Genomic DNA, 23707 nt, shown 5'->3' with positions numbered 1-23707 from the left:
GGCGACAAAAAAAATACCATTCATTTATTTTTTATTAAAAAAAAATATAAAACCACAAATGTAAACCATTTTCTTGTCTGTCCACTGTGAAAACGTGTATTGTAGAAATAACAAATGCCCTTGATTTCCTAATAGAAAAATTCATCCTCTTGACATCTCCCATTTCTATCTGAGAGGTCACCCCATCCAGGGAAGGTCAAGCGATAGAGGGTGAAGGAATAATCTATTGGGTTGAAATAATCTAATGGGAACAAATAATCTATTGGGTTGAAATAATCTATTGGGAAGAAATAATCTATTGGGTTAAAATTATATAATGGGAAAAAATCATCTATTGGGTTAAAATTATATAATGGGAAAAAATAATCTATTAGGAAGAAATAATCTTTTGGGAAGAAATAATCTATTGGGTTGAAATAATCTATTGGGAATAAATAATCTATTGGGAAGAAATAATATATTGGGTTGAAATAATCTATTGGGAAGAAATAATCCCTTTTTTCCAGAGAAATCTTTTGGGTTTTGCAGCCATGGTCACAACAAAATAGCGTCGCTGAGTTTCCACCGGTAGGCCATGTTTTGAAAGGTCTCGCTCTCCTTCTTCTTCGTATTTGACAGCTATCAAAATACTGAACGCATTTCATGAGAAATATCGACTTTTACTTGCTATTTTGTTGTTGTTGTTGTTGTGGTACCTGTTGGTTTGCCTGTCTGCGATGCGATGGTGTCCAGAGTAAAGGCTAATGCTAGTTAGCTAGTTAAGTAGCCATAAGCACGCTAGCTAGATAGCTAGTTAAGTAGCTATAAGCACGCCAGTTAGCTAGTTAAGTAGCTATAAGCACGTAGCTAGCTAGCTAGTTAAGTAGCTATAAGCACTCTAGCTAGCTAGCTAGTTAAGTAGCTATAAGCACGCTAGCTAGCTAGTTAAGTAGCTATAAGCACTCTAGCTAGCTAGTTAGTTAGCTAGCTAAGTAACTATAAGCACTCTAGCTAGGTAGCTAGTTAAGTAGCTATAAGCACTCTAGTTAGTTACTTAGTTAAGTACCCATAAGCACTCTAGCTAGCTAGTTAGTTAAGTAGTTATAAGCACTCTAGCTAGCTAGCTAGTTAAGTAGCTATAAGCACTCTAGCTAGGTAGCTAGTTAAGTAGCAATAAGCACTCTAGTTAGTTACTTAGTTAAGTACCCATAAGCACTCTAGCTAGCTAGTTAGTTAAGTAGTTATAAGCACTCTAGCTAGCTAGTTAAGTAGCTATAAGCACTCTAGCTAGCTAGTTAGTTAGCTAGTTAAGTAGCTATAAGCACTCTAGCTAGCTAGATAGTTAAGTAGCTAAAGGCACTCTAGCTAGCTAGTTAGTTAAGTAGCTATAAGCACTCTAACTAGCTAGTTAGTTAGCTAGTTAAGTAGCTATAAGCACTCTAGCTAGCTAGTTAAGTAGCTATAAGCACTCTAACTAGCTAGTTAGTTAGCTAGTTAAGTAGCTATAAGCACTCTAGCTAGCTAGTTAAGTAGCTATAAGCACTCTAGCTAACTAGTTAAGTAGCTATAAGCACTCTAGTTGGCTATTTAAGTAGCTATAAGCACTCTAGCTAGCTAGTTAAGTAGCTATAAGCACTCTAGTTGGCTATTTAAGTAGCTATAAGCACTCTAGTTGGCTATTTAAGTAGCTATAAGCACTCTAGCTAGCTAGTATAGTAGCTATAAGCACTCTAGTTGGCTATTTAAGTAGCTATAAGCACTAGTTAGCTATTTAAGTAGCTATAAGCACTCTAGCTAGCTATTTAAGTAGCTATAAGCACTCTAGTTAGCTATTTAAGTAGCTATAAGCATGCTAGCTAGTTAGATAAGTAGCTATGAGCACGCTAGCTAGCTGCCATGGGAGAAAGCAGTCCGCCGTCTCCGACGCTGCACTTGGATCTCGACAACTTTGATACGACGGACGCCGAGGACAGCACGTATGTTTTAACCAGTCCGCGGTCGTTGGAATCATGTGCAAGACTCGGCGTCAAACCAGTTCAACTTTTAATAAAATCTCTAAGCGATTTCGTTGATGACAACGTAAACCCAGATATCCCATTTAAGGCACTGACAGTTCTGTACGAGGCGTACGAAAGGGAAGGCAGGGGGATTTTGCAGCTGTGTCGTGAAGAGAGAGAGAAGATTGTTTTAGAAACGAAAGAAAGACGACCGTCTCTTAAACTGTCTGCCCTCGAAACTGTCGTCGAGGTAGAAAGTCGGAACTCTCTCGAAGATCCCAAATCAAGAGAGGACTCCTGTGATGGTTTGAGAACGCAAACTAATCAATCTGTGGACCACAGCCCCAGAAGGAAATCTGTGAGCAATGGCAGGTCCTCTTATTCTGCTGCTATCACCAGAGAACAAAACAGAAACAGCTTGAGACCAACTGACAAGAACATGATGGTGTGCAGCCTAAGTCTTGGTGACCTCCGACACTCCCCAGCCACAGAAAGACAGTTGGAGAGGCTCACTCGAGATGTCAGGAAGAAGATGAATGTCACAGTCCCAGAGAAAGACCGTAAGATAGCAGCTCTGATGTTGGTGAAGCACCAAGAGAAGCAGACCAGGCTGATGCTGAGCCAGCAGGAGGAGCAGGAGAGAGAGGAGGCCCGGAGGCAGGAGGAAGTGCGACGGGTCCAGGCGGAGCGCAGGAGGAAGAAGGAGCTGGAGAAGAGCATGCAGCGGTGGCAGGATGGGCTGGAGGCGCGGAGGAGGCAGAAGGAGCGCCAGGAGAAGGAGTTGGCCGGTCAGCGCGAGCAGGAGGTGCTACTGCAGGAGGATCGCTGGAGGAGGCTCACAGAGGAGCAGGAGGTGCGGAAAAGAGACAAGAAAGAGATGGCGAGGAGAGAAGCGGAGGAGCGCAAATGCCTCCAGGAGCAGCTGCTCAAAGACATGGAGCGTCTGGAGCAGGCAGGGAGAGAGAAGGAGGTGCAGCTGTCGCAGGAGAAGGAGCAGAGGGCCAGGAGGAGCAGGGTGATCCGAGAGAGGAGGGAGAGGAAGAGGCTCCAACAAGAGAACCAGAGGGAGCATCTCAGATGCCTCCTCCTGAAGAGGGAGGTGCAGCAGCAGATGGAGGAGGAAGAGGCGCTGATGAGGAGTGCTGTGGAGGAGAAACTGCAGCGCTCCTGGGAGAAGAGGGCCCAGGCAGTGGCGTTGCGGCTCAGGGAGCTGCAGGAGAGATCGGCCAGGGAGGAGGAGCAGATCCAGAGGGCCCAGCTCCGAGCCTCCTGGCACAGCCAACAGCAGCTCAGAGAGAAAGAGGCAAGGACATCACACAGATATACGTAAACCCTACACACAACTGTACACTATAATACATGCCATAAACAATACTGGAAAGTGAGCACACACATTTCCACAGTCCCTGGCATACTATAATAGCCAGAGTACTGTTCTCTTCAGCTAACATTCCACTCCTTGTCATTGACAAAAAGACTGGCCTTTCAGCAGTCTTCAATTATGAACATTGTATCATTAATGAGCTCAAGGAGATCAATTAATAACCTACACGGCCATCTTCCAATCACAATGTTTATGCAAATTAGACTGATAGGAAAACGTTCTAATTTCATTCATAAATGTGATTGTTAACATTCTAGCGTGATACATTTCATTGTAAACATAAACAACTGGAACGGGGAGAACAGAGGATTCCTGTTTATTTAGGTTTTTACCTAACCAGCCAATGTGATCACGTAACACCAGAGAAGCTCTGGACCGTTCAAGACTTCCCAGAGCTTTGTGAACGCTGTAGCTTGTTTTATATACAGCAGGCAAGGTGCTTCTTTCTATAGGAGTTGCTCCAAATAAGTGACATGGGGCCCCCTGAGTGGCGCAGCGGTCTAAGGCACTGCAGTGCTTGAGGCGTGACCACATGGGACAATACTACCAACTCTCTAGAGACAGCAGGAGCGGTAGAGATACTCTTAATGATAGGCTATGAAAAGCCAACTGACATTTACTCCTGAGGTGCTGACTTGCTGCACCCTCGACAACTACTGTGATTATTATTATTTGACCATGCTGGTCATTTATGAACATTTGAACATCTTGGCCATGTTCTGTTATAATCTCCACCCGGCACAGCCAGAAGAGGACTGGCCACCCCACATAGCCTGGTTCCTCTCTAGGTTTCTTCCTAGGTTCTGGCCTTTCTAGGGAGTTTTTCCTAGCCACCGTGCTTCTACACCTGCATTTCTTTTTTGGGGTTTTAGGCTGAGTTTCTGTACAGCACTTTGTGACATCAGCTGATGTATGAAGGGCTATATAAATTGATTGGATTTACTAGCCTGTCCAGCATCTCACCTTTACTAGCCTGTCCAGCAGCTCACCTTTACTAGCCTGTCCAGCATCTCACCTTTACTAGCCTGTCCAGCATCTCACCTTTACTAGCCTGTCCAGCACCTCACCTTTACTAGCCTGTCCAGCATCTCACCTTTACTAGCCTGTCCAGCATCTGACCTTTACTAGCCTGTCCAGCATCTCACCTTTACTAGCCTGTCCAGCATCTCACCTTTACTAGCCTGTCCAGCATCTCACCTTTACTAGCCTGTCCAGCATCTCACCTTTACTAGCCTGTCCAGCATCTCACCTCAGCAGGATGGGGCCTTTTTATTAGGACCTTTACTAGCCTGTCCAGCATCTCACCTTTACTAGCCTGTCCAGCATCTCACCTCAGCAGGATGGGGCCTTTTTATTAGGACCTTTACTAGCCTGTCCAGCATCTCACCTCAGCAGGATGGGGCCTTTTTATTAGGACCTTTACTAGCCTGTCCAGCATCTCACCTTTACTAGCCTGTCCAGCATCTCACCTTTACTAGCCTGTCCAGCATCTCACCTCAGCAGGATGGGGCCTTTTTATTAGGACCTTTACTAGCCTGTCCAGCATCTCACCTTTACTAGCCTGTCCAGGGTGGATCGCTAAAATAATAATTATGATCACATTTCCTCAGTTTAAATATTAGGCCTGGGAACCCCTTTACATTTTGCAGAGAGATGGGGAGGGGAGGGGGGATATATAGGGTCAGAATCCCAGTGATGCCGAGAAAATCTGACAGGAATGAGCCTGAAACTGGAGGGTTACTGGCATTAGAATCTCAGGTGCCACTTGATGCCGTTGTGCTCGAGCAAGACACTTTAAACCCTAACCAACTCACATCGGACAATAACGTTCTATTGTATTCGTCCAGGTACTGGCCCAGCTGAGTCAGCGCCGTATGGAGCAGGCAAGCCAGAACGCTCACACCCAGAGGAGGAGCAGGGCACAGCGGGCACAGCAGGAAAACATGGAGAGACTCCTCTGCCACCAGCGCCTCCTAGACAGTGTACAGAGAGAGGAGGAGACTGAGAGGCAGCTGAGAGAATGCTGCCTCTCCCTGAAGGTGTGGTGTTAGGGGGGGGGGGGGGGGGGTGGGGGGGGTGGGGGGGGGGGGGGGTATTGGAGAAGGTGTGTGTGGTGTTGGGGAAGGAGTGTGTGGTGTTGGAGAAGGTGTGTGTGGTGTTGGAGAAGGTGTGTGTGGTGTTGGAGAAGGAGTGTGTGGTGTTGGGGAAGGAGTGTGTGGTGTTGGGGAAGGTGTGTGGTGTTGGGGAGGTGTGTGTGGTGTTGGAGAAGGTGTGTGCGGTGTTGGGGAAGGTGTGTGTGGTGTTGGGGAGGTGTGTGTGGTGTTGGAGAAGGTGTGTGTGGTGTTGGAGAAGGTGTGTGTGGTGTTGGAGAAGGTGTGTGTGGTGTTGGAGAAGGTGTGTGTGTGTGTGTGTGGTGTTGGGGGAAAAAGGTGTGTGTGGTAGGGTGTGTGGTGTTGGGGAAGGTGTGTGTGTGTGTGGTGTTGGGGGAAAAGTGTGTGTGGTGTTGGGGAAGGTGTGTGTGTGTGTGTGTGTGTGTGGTGTTGGGGGAAAAAGGTGTGTGTGGTAGGGTGTGTGGTGTTGGGGAGGGGGTACTTTTATTTAATTTGGAGGGAACCGGGTTCCATTTGGAGGGAACCGGGTTCCATTTGGAGGGAACCGGGTTCCATTTGGAGGGAACCGGGTTCCATTTGGGACAAACGGTAAATTATTTTTACTGTAAAGTGTCTCGGCGATTTTTAAATGTACATTAAATAAAATGTTGATTTTGATTTGAAGGAGCGTCGGAGGGAGCGTCTGCAGAGGCAGAGAGAGGAGGTGCAGGAGGAGGCTCGTAGAGTGGCTCGCGCCTCCTTCCACATGAGGGAGAAGGTGAGGGAGGCGACGGACGGCAGGACTTTCCACCAGATGGCTCTGCAGGCTCAGCTAGCTGCCTCCCTGCTGGACCGTGGAAAAATATGAACATTCATCACGACACACAAATACTAAAAGAGACGTATTACAAACCACTACACACAAATACTAAGAGTAGTATTACAAACCACTACACACAAATACTAAAGAGATGTATAACAAACCACTACACACAAATACTAAGAGTCGTAGAACAAATTGATAGGGCCCGGTCCAGATATGAACTACAACAAAGCTTGTAAATGGCCTGGGCTGCTTTGCTACATTCATGTTTGTTATGTTAATACCTGAGATTCTTGTCATTCTTCCATTGGCAAGTAAATGCGAGGTGCTACTTCTGAAACAACAGATCTATTGAGGTATTCTTCAACGTGTTTGGATTGCTGTGTAAGGGAATGATTGGCTTAGACTAGTTTAGGTAACTTGCTGATATCAATTTGACTTGCAGACAATCCTGGTCTTGAATGTAGGCCGGAACTAGATTTAACTACACACATAAAATATACTGTCTCTGGGAATAGTTATGGTATAGTAAATATGTACTGTAGTTCTACTGTAGTTGTACTGTATTTCTACTGTAGTTCTACTGTATTTCTACTGTAGTTCTACTGTAGTTTTACTGTATTTCTACTGTAGTTCTACTGTATTTCTGTAGTTATACTGTATTTCTACTGTAGTTCTACTGTATTTCTGTATTTATACTGTAGTTCTACTGTAGTTCTACTGTATTTCTGTAGTTATACTGTATTTATACTGTAGTTATACTGTATTTATACTGTAGTTCTACTGTAGTTCTACTGTATTATACTGTAGTTATACTGTATTTATACTGTAGTTCTACTGTAGTTCTACTGTACATTTTTACTGTAATTTAAATGGGATCTTTTTTTTCAAGATCATTTTTCAGATATAGAGTTTGTATTTATTATTAAAGTGTCAAAACAGACATTATTTTGCTATTGTATAGTTGCTCAGGAAATGTTTATTCACTTTATTCCAGTATTTCTCTAGTGATTTATTTGTTGTTGTAACATCTAGATCCTGAAAATGTATTTTTTTGTTACATCTTTAATAAAGATTTTCTCGTGTAAATGTGATCTCTGCTGTCCCGTTACAGAACAGCTCTTAATGCGGTGTCGTTCGACTAGTGCAGAACCTCTTGGTGACAGTACCGTGACGCGGTATTGTCCCCGACCGGTGACATTACAAGCTGTCGGTGACAGCTAGTGACAGCAACATCTGACATTGGAATAGAACAGACATATTCAAAAACAATCTAGCTTTATTATCAACAATTTACATGTCATGCTATGTCATTTTATATATTATTTTCAGGGATAGTTATGATAAAGTATTGATAAAAAGTTGTTTTCCTCTAGCCTGGGTACCAGTCTGTTTAGATAACATTCCTCTAGCCTGGGTACCAGTCTGTTTAGATAACATTCCTCTAGTCTGGGTACCAGTCTGTTTAGATAACATTCCTCTAGCCTGGGTACCAGTCTGTTTAGATAACATTCCTCTAGTCTGGGTACCAGTCTGTTTAGATAACATTCCTCTAGCCTGGGTACCAGTCTGTTTAGGTAACATACCTCCAGTCTGTTTGGATAACATTTCACTCATGATACTCTGTATCATATGCCAAAAAATGTTTAGCATGTGACAGATTGGCAAGGAGTGGAATGCTATCTAAACAGACTGGTAGCCAGACAACATTGTACTGGCTATCGTAAACAATGTGGAAATGTGTTAAGTCTCTTCTTGATATGTTCACTGGTCCGTTTGGAAGGTCCACTGAGCTGTGGTTTGTCAGCGGGGTGTTTTACTGAATATTTCATGTAAACCCATTATTATCAAATCTAAAAAAAAGATCATCACATCCAATACAACATTTTAAAAATCAATAATCATCACTGTGGTTCAGTTAGTGTTATGGCAACCATCCAATGTTTATGAAGATGGCTTTTCACAACCTGGCCTGAATATTTCAGTACCTAACATACCCCCAGCCAAGAACCTTTCTTACACATGACAAAATATGAAATATTATGCAATTTGATTAAAATCTGATCTAGTTTGGATTTCATATTAACATTAAAAAAAAACAATTGTTCAGTGGAGGCACAAAAGGCCAAATATGAGGAAACAGGAAAGAGTTATCCACTTACAGGAAATGTTCTTTGCTCTTTCAGACAAACTCAACAGAATGTCCCCGCTGAGATTTAACTTGGCAAGAGAAACAATTACAAAAGCTCGACACAAATACACAAGTCTCTGACAAACACACATCACTCTGTCTCTTGCTCTGATCCCACTATTTTGCATGACACACACACACAAACACACACACACACACACACACACACACACACTCTGTTCCTACTTGTTGTATGTTCAAACCCATGTCAGTAACAGTATCAGTAACTCCTTGACCTTTCAGAGAAAGACACTGATACACACTGCATCTGGCACGGAAACACCCTCAATGATCTCTATGTAAGAATGTGTGCTTGGTATCATGTGGTGTCTTTCTTTGCGTTAACTTGTCAGTCGTAGTGTAGTCTCGATTTTCAGGCTTCCTTCACATTCATTCCCAATGTTCCTTTGAGTGACGAAGGAGACTTGGCAGGATAGCGTCGATTCACAAGACTAGTCATCATGTAGTCCCAGGGCCAGTAACACAGGTAGTCCTGCTCCTAGTATCAGCGTGAGGCTCTCCAGGACCCCCAGGTCCCCATGCTGCCCAGTCCCAGTCCCGTGGAGGTGGGGAGAGCTCTGCTGCTGCGCAGTCCCAGTCCCGTGGAGGTGGAGAGAGCTCTGCTGCTGCCCAGTCCCAGTCCCGTGGAGGTGGGGAGAGCTCTGTGGCTGCCCAGTCCCAGTCCCAGTCTCGTGGAGGTGGGGAGAGCTCTGCTGCTGCCCAGTCCCAGTCCCGTGGAGGTGCCCGGTCCCAGAGATTACATTTACAAAGCTCTGCTGCTGCCCCCTGGAGCTGACCTCTGGTAGTACATGGACCGTGGCAACATAGAGGAACGTTCCGGCTGAGAACAGCATCCCAACACCTGTAGCGCTCAGACGACGCTGGGCTGAACCTCCACTCTGCAGTGGGAGGAAGAAACACACAACACACTGAGATGTAATATCAACGTTACAAAATAACCTTCACGTAACTTTTACTGTTGGTTATAAAAATCACTTTTAAGATAACTGTCACTAAAAAGTAGTTTGTTGCTTCTTCTCACCGCGTTCAGGATAAAATATGTAATGATGGAGAGTACAGGTGCTGCAGCGGAGAACACCAAGAGACGCTTCTGAATCTGCCTCTTCTCTAAACCTGCGCGCAACAGAAAGGTGGCAAGGCCAAACGCTGCAGGAGCCTGAGGGAGGGAGGGAGGGAGGGAGGGAGGGAGGGAGGGAGGGAGAGAGAGGGAGGGGAGGGAGGGAGGGAGGGAGGGAGGGAGGGAGGGAGGGAGGGAGGGAGGGAGGGAGGGTGAATGTTAGATCAAATATGGAGATGAAGGAGAGAGTACATTGAACTGAAAGAGGGCTTGAGTAGTCAAAACAATCAAGATGTCTTATTGTGATGTAACTTACTGTTAGAAGCTGTCCTGTTGACCAATATTGTAAAATGCAACTTCCTGTTAGAAGCTGTCCAATATTGTTATGTCACTTCCTAGTAGAATCTGTCCTGTTGTCCAATATTGTGATGTAACTTCCTGTTAGAAGCTGTACAATATTGTTATGTCACTTCCTATTAGAAGCTGTCCTGTTGTCCAATATTGTGATGTAACTTCTTATTAGAAGCTGTCCTGTTGTCCACTATTGTGATGTAACTTCCTATAAGAAGCTGTCCTGTTGTCCAATATTGTGATGTAACTTCCTGTTAGAAGCTGTACAATATTGTTATGTCACTTCCTATTAGAAGCTGTCCTGTTGTCCAATATTGTGATGTAACTTCCTGTTAGAGGCTGTCCAATATTGTGATGCAACTTCCTGTTAGAGGCTGGTTAGTCCAGTGGAGTCTCACCTTGTGCAGAATGACAGCTAGAAAGACCACCAGTTGAACTGTGACCTTGGAGGAAACCGCGGCCACACCGAAAACTACACCGTCAGCTGGGGAGAGAGGAGAAGAAACAATATTATTACAACACACACACACACACACACACACACACACACACACACACACACACACACACACACACACACACACACACACACACACACACACGTAACGGTACTACAGGCAGGCAACAAGATCACTATAAAACACACACAAACACTACACACTGTACACACTCACACACAAACACTACGAGATACTAATGACTTCCTTTGTGATGAATATTTGTATTCATTAGGGATCCCCATCAGCTGCAGCCTACTCTTCCTGGAGTCCAAACACATTAAGGCTTGGACATTACATATAAAACAGTACAACATTATTACACCACTACATACATATCTACAATACAACATGTATAATACCACCACTACATATCTACAATACAACATGTATAATACCACCACTACAATACAACATGTATAATACCACCACTACATATCTACAATACAACATGTATAATACCACCACTACAATACAACATGTATAATACCACCACTACAATACAACATGTATAATACCACCACTACAATACAACATGTATAATACCACCACTACAATACAACATGTATAATACCACCACTACAATACAACATGTATAATACCACCACTACAATACAACATGTATAATACCACCACCACTACAATACAACATGTATAATACCACCACTACAATACAACATGTATACTACCACCACTACAATACAACATGTATAATACCACCACTACAATACAACATGTATAATACCACCACTACAATACAACATGTATAATACCACCACTACAATATAACATGTATAATACCACCACCACTACAATACAACATGTATAATACCACCACTACTACAATACAACATGTATAATACCACCACTACAATACAACATGTATAATACCACCACTACAATACAACATGTATAATACCACCACTACAATACAACATGTATAATACCACCACTACAATACAACATGTATAATACCACCACTACAATACAACATGTATAATACCACCACTACAATACAACATGTATAATACCACCACTACAATACAACATGTATACTACCACCACTACAATACAACATGTATAATACCACCACTACAATACAACATGTATAATACCACCACTACAATACAACATGTATAATACCACCACTACAATACAACATGTATAATACCACCACTACAATACAACATGTATACCACCACCACTACAATACAACATGTATAATACCACCACTACAATACAACATGTACAATACCACCACTACAATACAACATGTATAATACCACCACTACAATACAACATGTATAATACCACCACCACTACAATACAACATGTATAATACCACCACTACAATACAACATGTATAATACCACCACTACAATACAACATGTATAATACCACCACTACAATACAACATGTATAATACCACCACTACAATACAACATGTATAATACCACCACTACAATACAACATGTATAATACCACCACTACAATACAACATGTATAATACCACCACCACTACAATACAACATGTATAATACCACCACTACAATACAACATGTATAATACCACCACTACAATACAACATGTATAATACCACCACTACAATACAACATGTATAATACCACCACTACAATACAACATGTATAATACCACCACCACTACAATACAACATGTATAATACCACCACTACAATACAACATGTATAATACCACCACTACAATACAACATGTATAATACCACCACCACTATAATACAACATGTATAATACCACCACTACAATACAACATGTATAATACCACCACTACAATACAACATGTATAATACCACCACCACTACAATACAACATGTATAATACCACCACTACAATACAACATGTATAATACCACCACTACAATACAACATGTATAATACCACCACTACAATACAACATGTATAATACCACCACTACAATACAACATGTATAATACCACCACTACAATACAACATGTAAAATACCACCACTACAATACAACATGTATAATACCACCACTACAATACAACATATACTACCACCACTACAATACAACATGTATAATACCACCACTACAATACAACATCTATAATACCACCACTACAATACAACATGTATACTACCACCACTACAATACACATGTATAATACCACCACTACAATACAACATGTATAATACCACCACTACTACAATACAACATGTATAATACCACCACTACACTACACCACTACAACATGTATACTACCACCACTACAATACAACATGTATAATACCACCACTACAATACAACATGTATAATACCACCACCACTACAATACAACATGTATAATACCACCACTACAATACAACATGTATAATACCACCACTACAATACAACATGTATAATACCACCACTATAACACAACATGTATAATACCACCACTACAATACAACATGTATAATACCACCACTACAATACAACATGTATAATACCACCACTACAATACAACATGTATAATACCACCACTACAATACAACATGTATAATACCACCACTACAATACAACATGTATACTACCACCACCACTACAATACAACATGTATAATACCACCACCACTACAATACAACATGTATAATACCACCACTACAATACAACATATATAATACCACCACTACAATACAACATGTATAATACCACCACTACAATACAACATGTATACTACCACTACAATACAACATGTATAATACCACCACTACAATACAACATGTATAATACCACCACTACAATACAACATGTATACTACCACCACCACTACAATACAACATGTATAATACCACCACTACTACAATACAACATGTATAATACCACCACTACAATACAACATGTATACTACCACCACTACAATACAACATGTATAATACCACCACTACAATACAACATGTATAATACCACCACTACTACAATACAACATGTATACTACCACCACTACAATACAACATGTATACTACTACCACTACAATACAACATGTATAATACCACCACTACAATACAACATGTATAATACCACCACTACAATACAACATGTATAATACCACCACTACAATACAACATGTATAATACCACCACTACAATACAACATGTATAATACCACCACTACAATACAACATGTATAATACCACCACTACATATCTACAATACAACATGTATAATACCACCACTACAATACAACATGTATAATACCACCACTACAATACAACATGTATAATACCACCACTACAATACAACATGTATAATACCACCACCACTACAATACAACATGTATAATACCACCACTACAATACAACATGTATAATACCACCACTACAATACAACATGTATAATACCACCACTACAATACAACATGTATAATACCACCACTACAATACAACATGTATAATACCACCACTACAATACAACATGTATAATACCACCACTACAATACAACATGTATAATACCACCACTACAATACAACATGTATAATACCACCACTACAATACAACATGTATAATACCACCACCACTACAATACAACATGTATAATACCACCACTACAATACAACATGTATAATACCACCACTACAATACAACATGTATAACACCACCACTACAATACAACATGTATAATACCACCACTACAATACAACATGTATAATACCACCACTACAATACAACATGTATAATACCACCACCACTACAATACAACATGTATAATACCACCACTACAATACAACATGTATAATACCACCACTACAATACAACATGTATAATACCACCACTACAATACAACATGTATAATACCACCACTACAATACAACATGTATAATACCACCACTACAATACAACATGTATAATACCACCACTACAATACAACATGTATAATACCACCACTACAATACAACATGTATAATACCACCACTACAATACAACATGTATAATACCACCACCACTACAATACAACATGTATAATACCACCACTACAATACAACATGTATAATACCACCACTACAATACAACATGTATAATACCACCACTACAATACAACATGTATAATACCACCACCACTACAATACAACATGTATAATACCACCACTACAATACAACATGTATAATACCACCACTACAATACAACATGTATAATACCACCACTACAATACAACATGTATACATACCACCACCACTACAATACAACAAGTATAATACCACCACCACTACAATACAACATGTATAATACCACCACTACAATACAACATGTATAATACCACCACTACAATACAACATGTATAATACCACCACCACTACAATACAACATGTATAATACCACCACTACAATACAACATGTATAATACCACCACTACAATACAACATGTATAATACCACCACCACTACAATACAACATGTATAATACCACCACTACAATACAACATGTATAATACCACTACTACAATACAACATGTATAATACCACCACTACAATACAACATGTATAATACCACCACTACAATACAACATGTATAATACCACCACTACAATACAACATGTATAATACCACCACCACTACAATACAACATGTATAATACCACCACCACTACAATACAACATGTATAATACCACCACTACAATACAACATGTATAATACCACCACTACAATACAACATGTATAATACCACCACCACTACAATACAACATGTATAATACCACCACTACAATACAACATGTATAATACCACCACTACAATACAACATGTATAATACCACCACTACAATACAACATGTATAATACCACCACTACAATACAACATGTATAATACCACCACTACAATACAACATGTATAATACCACCACTACAATATAACATGTATAATACCACCACTACAATACAACATGTATAATACCACCACTACAATACAACATCTATAATACCACCACTACAATACAACATGTATAATACCACCACTACAATACAACATGTATAATACCACCACTACAATACAACATGTATAATACCACCACTACAATACAACATGTATAATACCACCACTACAATACAACATGTATAATACCACCACTACAATACAACATGTATAATACCACCACTACAATACAACATGTATAATACCACCACCACTACAATACAACATGTATAATACCACCACCACTACAATACAACATGTATAATACCACCACTACAATACAACATGTATAATACCACCACCACTACAATACAACATGTATAATACCACCACCACTACAATACAACATGTATAATACCACCACCACTACAATACAACATGTATAATACCACCACCACTACAATACAACATGTATAATACCACCACTACAATACAACATGTATAATACCACCACTACAATACAACATGTATAATACCACCACCACTACAATACAACATGTATAATACCACCACTACAATACAACATGTATAATACCACCACTACAATACGACATGTATAATACCACCACTACAATACGACATGTATAATACCACCACTACAATACAACATGTATAATACCACCACTACAATACGACATGTATAATACCACCACTACAATACAACATGTATAATACCACCACTATAATACCACCACCACTACAATACAACATGTATAATACCACCACCTCTACAATACAACATGTATAATACCACCACCTCTACAATACAACATGTATAATACCACCACCACTACAATACAACATGTATAATACCACCACTACACTACAACATGTATAATACCACCACTACAATACAACATGTATAATACCACCACTACAATACAACATGTATAATGTATGTCCATTAGACACTATGAGTAGACCTACAGTCCATTAGACACTATGAGTAGACCTACAGTCCATTAGACACTATGAGTAGACCTACAGTCCATTAGACACTATGAGTAGACCTACAGTCCATAAGACACTATGAGTAGACCTACAGTCCATTAGACACTATGAGTAGACCTACAGTCCATTAGACACTATGAGTAGACCTACAGTCCATTAGACACTATGAGTAGACCTACAGTCCATTAGACACTATGAGTAGACACTATGAGTAGACCTACAGTCCATAACACTATGACACTATGACACTATGAGTAGACATACAGTCCATAAGACACTATGAGTAGACCTACAGTCCATTAGACACTATGAGTAGACCTACAGTCCATTAGACACTATGAGTAGACACTTTGTAAAGCCATTTTTTAAGATGTCAAAGTCTCTGAGCATTAAGAGAGCACAGTATGCTTCACAAGAGGAAGTTAAGATCGGCTCAAAGACTTCTGAGTTGTGGATTTCCCTCGCTTGTAAAATGATACAGATTAGTGAACAGCACAACCCAGAGGCAATGAAGCCTTTCATCTCTTTTGGACCCAACAACAACCTTAAAACTGATTTAAGAAACCTTAGTCACGTATGATAACTTATCGTGTGTGTGTGTGTGTGTGTGTGTTGTGTGTTCCCTACCAGCAGCATGGATGACCAGTCCTACTGTAGCTGTGATAGTGGTCCTGTTGGATGTTCCGGTACGTTGATCTAGAATGACAACACAATCAACCAACTGTTAGCAACAGTTTTGTGGACATGCCGAATGCTAGCACAAAGACAAATGTTTGGAGAGGAGGTTTGGAGAGGAGGTTTGAAGGGGAGATTTGGAGGGGAGGTTTGAAGGGGAGGATTGGAGGAGAGATTAGGATAGGAAGTCTGAAGAGGTTTGGAGAGGAGGTTAAGAGAGGCGGTTTGAAGGGGAGGTTTGGAGGAGAGGTTTGAAGGGGAGGTTTGGAGGGGAGATTAGGAAGTCTGAAGAGGTTTGGAGAGGAGGTTTGGAGAGGAGGTTTGAAGGGGAGGTTTGGAGAGGAGGTTTGAAGGGGAGGTTTGGAGGGGAGGTTAGGATAGGACGTCTGAAGAGGTTTGGAGAGGAGGTTTAGAGAGGAGGTTGGAAGGGGAGGTTTGGAGAGGAGGTTTGAAGGGGAGGTTTGGAGAGGTTTGGAGAGGAGGTTTGGAGAGGAGGTTTGAAGGGGAGGTTTGGAGAGGAGGTTTGGAGGGGAGGTTTGGAGGGGAGGTTAGGATAGGAAGTCTGAAGAGGTTTGGAGAGGAGGTTTGGAGAGGAGGTTTGAATGGGAGGTTTGAAGGGGAGGTTTGAAGGGGAGGTTAGGATAGGAAGTCTGAAGAGGTTTGGAGAGGAGGTTTAGAGAGGAGAATTTGGAGAGATGGTTTGAAGAGATGGTTTGGAGAGGAAGTTTGGACAGGTTTGATAAGAAGGTTTGGTGAGGTCTGAAGATGTTTAGAGAGGTTTTGGTGGAGAGGTTTGGTGAGGTTTGAAGATGTTTAGAGTCCTAGGAGGTTTGGAGATGAGTGAAACAAGGAGAAGATGTGGAGAACGTATAGCCTGGTGCTTCCAGATCAGTCTCGCCAACTTGTATGGTCATTGTCATGCCAAACAATTACCATGCAACACAGCACAAACAGATCTGGGACCGGGTTAGAGAATAATGTTATACGAAGTAACTTGTCCTGAAAAAAAGATGGGAGAACATTTTCCTATTTATTTAAGACAATTCCTGAGTGCAGACCTTCCTTATTTTCTATATAGCGGATTACTTTTGGTCACCACAAACCTAAGAAAGTCTATAATTTCACGGCAGGAGGGTTTTCCTTTTCATATGATCTCACTGACCATGTACGGAACAAGCTGGAGATATGATGCTACAGTATATGAAGTAGTAACTCATTGGAGTAACGTGATGTTGCCCCCAGACACTGATTTCGGATCAGTTTTGCATTTTCCCACTAATGGTTAATTAAGGTATTATTGGCGAGAGGAAGCTGTACCTAGATCTGTGCATAGGGGAAATGTCACCCCCCTGAGGAGGTTTTCAATGAGTCTAATGACACTAGCCCAATTAACGCTAGGGAAGTTAGCATCTTCACAGTGTGTTTTCAATAGGACAGGTTAATGCTAATAGAGGGAGGGGCTAGGTCTTCACCCCGGAGCATAACTGACCATGTACGGAGCAGTAGCTACTGATCTGATCCACCAGGAACATGAGGATGAACCCTAGAACCAGGGAGACCCCGATGAAGAACCGTGCTGGGAGACCTTTAGAGGAGGGGCCCATCTCCTGGAGCTGACCTCCGACCCCACCGTCACTGGCATTCTTATTGGCTGCTACTGGGGCCACAGAGCAGGAGGACACTGGGGAGAGAATACGGAGAGGAATGTTTTCTTAAAACACTGACTTTTATCAAACAGGTGCACTCATCCTCAACCCGAAAGCTTTTCCGCGGTGTATCTAGATTCTACAGTACCAATCCATAGATTCATTGTGTGAATAGCTTGGAAATGTTGTTGATGATGTAACAACAGTATATCTTCTTTCCCTGACTGCCCGAGCTGAGCTATAACCAAGGAGCCTATGTAGGGATTTCACATCTGCTACACATGCTTGGCTAAATAGAGGCATAAATTAGGTCACCAAGGTGATTTTCATTTCAATGGCCGATTTATCCTGAAATGCCCTTCATTCGAGGCCCTTTCAGGGCTCGACATTAAAGCTTGTCCTCTTGTGCAGGACAAGTTAAAAAAAACAACAACATTAGGAACAAATACAAAACATTAGGAACACCTGCTCTTTCCATGACACAGACTGACCAGGTAAATCCAGGTGAAAGCTTTCATCCCTTATCGATGTCACTCTGTTAAATCCAATTCAATCAGTGTAGATGAAGGGGAGGAGACGTGGTTAAAGAAGGAAGGGGCAACTCAATATTAGGAAGGTGTTCCTACTCAGTGTATATTTCAATTGTCAAAGAGTAGGTGATATACATATTGGCTACAGCCTCATATCCAAACCAATACTGACATAAGGAGGGCTCCAGAAAACGTAGCCAAACTTTATTGAGACTTTTAATAACATAAATATAGGCTAAAAAAAAACAGTTATGTTTTTACAAATATAATGAAGGAAGATCAACATTAACGTCTAAAGGAGTGATTCTGTCGACATACTGGAGACACGGTTTGTTCAGATCAAATGGTCCCAAGATCAGAGAGAGAAGGACACATCACCCATCTTGAATCTGAATAGAGGCGCTCAGCATTTTGAAACTATTTAACCATCAACTTTATTGGTTAAAACCGTTTTTTATATCATTTTATGAAGCATGTCTTACCTTGTTTCAAAGTTGCCAAGTCTAGTCAAACCTAGCCTAGCCTAGTCAAACCTAGGCTAGTCAAATGTAGCCTAGCCAAACCTAGGCTAGTAAAACCTAGCCTAGCCTAACCAAGCCTAGTCAAACCTAGCCTAACCAAGCCTAGTCAAACCTAGCCTAGCCAAGCCTAGTCAAACCTAGCCTAGCCAAGCCTAGTCAAACCTAGCCTAGCCAAGCCTAGTCAAACCTAGCCTAGTCAAACCTAGCCTAGCCAAGCCTAGTCAAACCTAGCCTAGTCAAAACTAACCAAGCCTAGCCTAGTCAAACCTAGCCTAGTCAAAACTAACCAAGCCTAGCCTAGTCAAACCTAGCCAAGCCTAATCTAGTCAACCCTAGCCAAGCCTAACCTAGTCAAACCTAGCCAAGCCTAACTGTGACAAACCTAGCCAAGCCTAGCCTAGCCAAACCTAGCCTAGCCAAGCCTAGTCAAACCTAGTCTAGTCAAACCTAGTCAAACCTAGCCTAGCCAAGCCTAGTCAAACCTAGCCTAGCCAAGCCTAGTCAAACCTAGCCTAGTCAAACCTAGCCTAGCCAAGCCTAGTCAAACCTAGCCTAGTCAAACCTAGCCTAGCCAAGCCTAGTCAAACCTAGCCTAGTCAAAACTAACCAAGCCTAGCCTAGTCAAACCTAGCCTAGTCAAAACTAACCAAGCCTAGCCTAGTCAAACCTAGCCAAGCCTAATCTAGTCAACCCTAGCCAAGCCTAACCTAGTCAAACCTAGCCAAGCCTAACTGTGACAAACCTAGCCAAGCCTAGCCTAGCCAAACCTAGCCAAGCCAAACCTAGCCAAGCCTAGTCAAACCTAGTCTAGTCAAACCTAGCCTAACCTAGCCAAACCTAGCCCAGTCAAACATAGCCTAGTCAAACCTAGCATAGCGAAGCCTGGTCAAACCTAGCCTAGTCAAACCTAGCCTAGTCAAACCTAGTCAAACCTAGCCAAGCCTAGTCAAACCTAGCCAAGCCTATTCAAAACTAGCCAAGCCTAGTCAAACCTAGCCATAAAAATGTTGAGGGAATTATCATTTAACCCCTTAATAACATGGAAACCAACATTTTAATCATGTTCTATTGGTTTTCAAATCAACTGTATTTTATTGTCCAGCAGCCAAAGGCATCATCCTACTCATAATATTAAGATTAGTACCCCCCCCCCCCCAAACAGAAAAGCCACATGTGATCACATAAACTTCACATTAGATCACATAAAAACATGTGCTTTAGGAACACTTCACATGTGGAATTTCTGTTTTTTTTTTCCTGTATGGACCATTCTAGTGGTTTCTATACAGTGTATCTGGCACATGAAACCGCTGTCGTGTGTGTCTCTGTGTGTGTCTGTGTGTGTGTGTGTGTCTCTCTCTGTGTGTGTGTGTGTGTGTGTCTCTGTGTGTGTGTGTGTCTCTCTCTGTGTGTGTGTGTGTGTGTGTCTCTGTCTGTGTGTGTGTCTCTGTGTGTCTCTCTCTCTCTGTGTGTGTGTGTGTGTGTGTGTGTGTGTGTGTGTGTCTCTGTGTGTGTGTGTGTGTGTCTCTGTGTGCGTGTGTCTCTGTGTGTGCGTCTCTGTGTGTGTGTGTCTGTGTGTGCGTGTCTCTGTGTGGGCGTCTCTGTGTGTGTGTGTGTGTGTGTATGTGTGTGTGTGCGCGTGTCTGTGTGTGCGTGTCTGTGTGTGGTGAAATTTGAGAAGGGTGTTTTCCAACTAATTGCATGTAGACCTACAAATAGCCTTCATCCATGTGCGCATTGTTCAGTTAATAATATGAAGAAATACATCCATCAACATATTAAGCTAAACAATCTGATATGCTGCGTCAGCCTCATAGTCTTTTTTTTGTAAACATTTTGTTAATGAATGGTGGTATGAATTTTGACTCGTCATACCAGAACTTTCCCCAGAGTCTGTTTTGAACAGTAGACATATTACTATTTATTTAGTATCAGCCGAGGGATGACGGGACGGAATTATTTTATAAAGAAATAAAAAAGTATCTGGTTTCACACCACAGCCAACCCAACACCCCGGACACAGCCAGCCGCTGACTCACGCGTCAAGCCCTGCCTTCGTAGGGCTTCGTTTGACGGCGAGGTGCTTGTAAAAAGACATGAATTATAGAGCGAGAGATGGACTACTAAAACGCTTTCCTTTACATTTTAGATGTATTTTATTTAATCTTTATCTTTAACTAGGCAAGTCAGTTAAGAACATAATCTTATTTACAATGACGTCCTAGGAAACAGTGGGTTTAACTGCCTTGTTTTAGGGACAGAACGACAGATTTTTACCTTGTCAGGTCGGGGATTTGATCTAGCAACCTTTCGGTTCAACGCTCTAACCACTAGGCTACCCTGCCGCCCCAAAAGGTCCATAATAAATACATTTGCATAGATAATGAACAGTTGGCAAGATAACCCTTAGCAGGAGTATAGCTGCCTTCGAGGGACTATGCGCCCATACAAACTCAACAACAGGAATCTAGCCTAACAGTGAGTTGTTGTTCCAGCTGTCGCTGATGTCTTGATAAGTTAGTTGCTCCCCAAAGCCCATTATGTCTGGTACCCCTCACCTCTCCATGACTCTTCCAGTAGTTCCACCCCCTCTGGGAGGATGATAGCTAGAGCAGTACCACAGAGCAGGCCTGCCCCAAAAATACTGACAAACTGCAGCCTTTTCTGTTGGGAGAGAAAGGGACACACACACACACACACACACACACACACAATTTTACAAACACACTGACCAACTGTTGTTTGTTCTAGGAGGGAGAATTAATGTGTCAATATAATAACATACTGTTATATTACGCATCAATATAACTTTATTAAGTCATACATTCAAACTGGTTAGAGAATCCAGTCGGCAGCCTATTCATGACTTGCCATCTTGATGTAATAAATGTATCACTAGCCACTTTATATAATGTTCTCATACCCTACATTACTCATCTCATATGTATATACTGTACTCTATACCATCTACTGCATCTTGCCATCTTTATGTAATTAAATGTATCACTAGCCACTTTAAACAATGTCACTTTATATAATGTTTACATACCCTACATTACTCATCTCACATGTATATCCTGTACTCGATACCATCTACTGCATCTTGCCATCTTTATGTAATAAATGTATCACTAGCCACTTTAAACAATGTCACTTTATATAATGTTTACATACCCTACATTACTCATCTCATATGTATATACTGTACTCTATATCATCTACTGCATCTTTCTGTAATAAATGTATCACTAGCCACTTTAAACAATGTCACTTTATATAATGTTTACATACCCTACATTACTCATCTCATATGTATATACTGTACTCTATACCATCTACTGCATCTTGCCTATGCCGTTCTGTACCATTACTCATTCATGTATCTGTATGTACATATTCTTATTGATTCCTTTACACTTGTGTGTATAAAGTAGTTGTTGTGAAATTGTTAGGTTAGATTACTCGTTGGATATTTCTGCACGGTTGGAACTAGAAGCACAAGCATTTGCTAATCATGTGTATGTGACAAATACATTTGATTATTTAATAGTTAAGATATACAAAATGTAGCAATCACAATCTTTTTGTAAGATACTGATACATTATTTATATATTTTAATATTGAATGGGGGATGGATTGGCATCGGGAGAAGAGACCTCAGGAGGAAGTACAGAAGCTACAGAAGGAGGAGAAACGGAAGGAGATATAATGTTGAGAATTAAATTACTTACCTCAGAAAGTTTGATCAAAAGTGGAATCAAACCTAATAGAAAACATCCCAAAAACATCACAATGGATATCAAAATAATCGCCATTGCCTCGTCCATGACGAAATAACTTAATGTAAGAGTTTAAGAATGTCCGATGTTTGTTTTAATTCTCTCTACAATTTTAAATACACCTTTTTTCTGTACTACAAAGCAGTTAAAAAAACTATTTTAAAATGCACTGTTGATCACGTCGCGGCGTTTTCTGTCATATGTTCAACAGCCCTCTTTAAAAACACACCTAACCGTAGAAAACCCGAACTGAATCAAACGCAGAACCTACCGT

The 23707-nt window shown here is 41.1% G+C and overlaps 2 protein-coding genes across 4 annotated transcripts; one reads left to right on the top strand and one right to left on the bottom strand.

The window, feature by feature from the left end:
• The first annotated feature begins 179 nt into the window (after positions 1 to 179).
• Positions 180 to 7367, top strand: LOC139367883 (coiled-coil domain-containing protein 177-like). 3 transcript variants are annotated; one of them, XR_011626893.1, is made up of 4 exons: positions 505 to 3279; positions 5208 to 5399; positions 6136 to 6568; positions 6792 to 7362. XR_011626893.1 is itself a non-coding variant. In XM_071106243.1 (4 exons), the coding sequence occupies exons 2-4, from the start codon at positions 1876 to 1878 to the stop codon at positions 6316 to 6318; spliced, it is 1779 nt and encodes a 592-aa protein (XP_070962344.1). In that variant the 5' UTR covers positions 547 to 1146; positions 1209 to 1875; the 3' UTR covers positions 6319 to 7367. The 3 variants fall into 3 exon arrangements, 2 of the variants coding, with proteins under 2 accessions (XP_070962342.1, XP_070962344.1); XM_071106243.1 differs by having other exon boundaries at positions 547 to 1146; positions 1209 to 3279; positions 6136 to 7367; XM_071106241.1 differs by having other exon boundaries at positions 180 to 3279; positions 6136 to 7367.
• Positions 7368 to 8909: 1542 nt separating this feature from the next.
• LOC139367411 (zinc transporter ZIP9-like) lies at positions 8910 to 23481 on the bottom strand. The gene is made up of 8 exons (XM_071105615.1): positions 23386 to 23481; positions 22212 to 22317; positions 18446 to 18637; positions 16909 to 16977; positions 10292 to 10377; positions 9507 to 9641; positions 9232 to 9363; positions 8910 to 9045 (listed from the first exon to the last, which is right to left on the bottom strand). Exons 1-8 carry the CDS (start codon positions 23479 to 23481, stop codon positions 8917 to 8919), a joined length of 945 nt encoding a protein of 314 aa, XP_070961716.1. The 3' UTR covers positions 8910 to 8916.
• Positions 23482 to 23707: the final 226 nt, after the last annotated feature.

The sequence above is a fragment of the Oncorhynchus clarkii genome, chromosome 16, assembly GCF_045791955.1.
Source record: "Oncorhynchus clarkii lewisi isolate Uvic-CL-2024 chromosome 16, UVic_Ocla_1.0, whole genome shotgun sequence".
Taxonomy (NCBI): domain Eukaryota; kingdom Metazoa; phylum Chordata; class Actinopteri; order Salmoniformes; family Salmonidae; genus Oncorhynchus; species Oncorhynchus clarkii.
The sequence above is the reverse complement of the archived record's forward strand: the minus strand, read 5'-3'. Positions and strand labels throughout refer to the sequence as shown.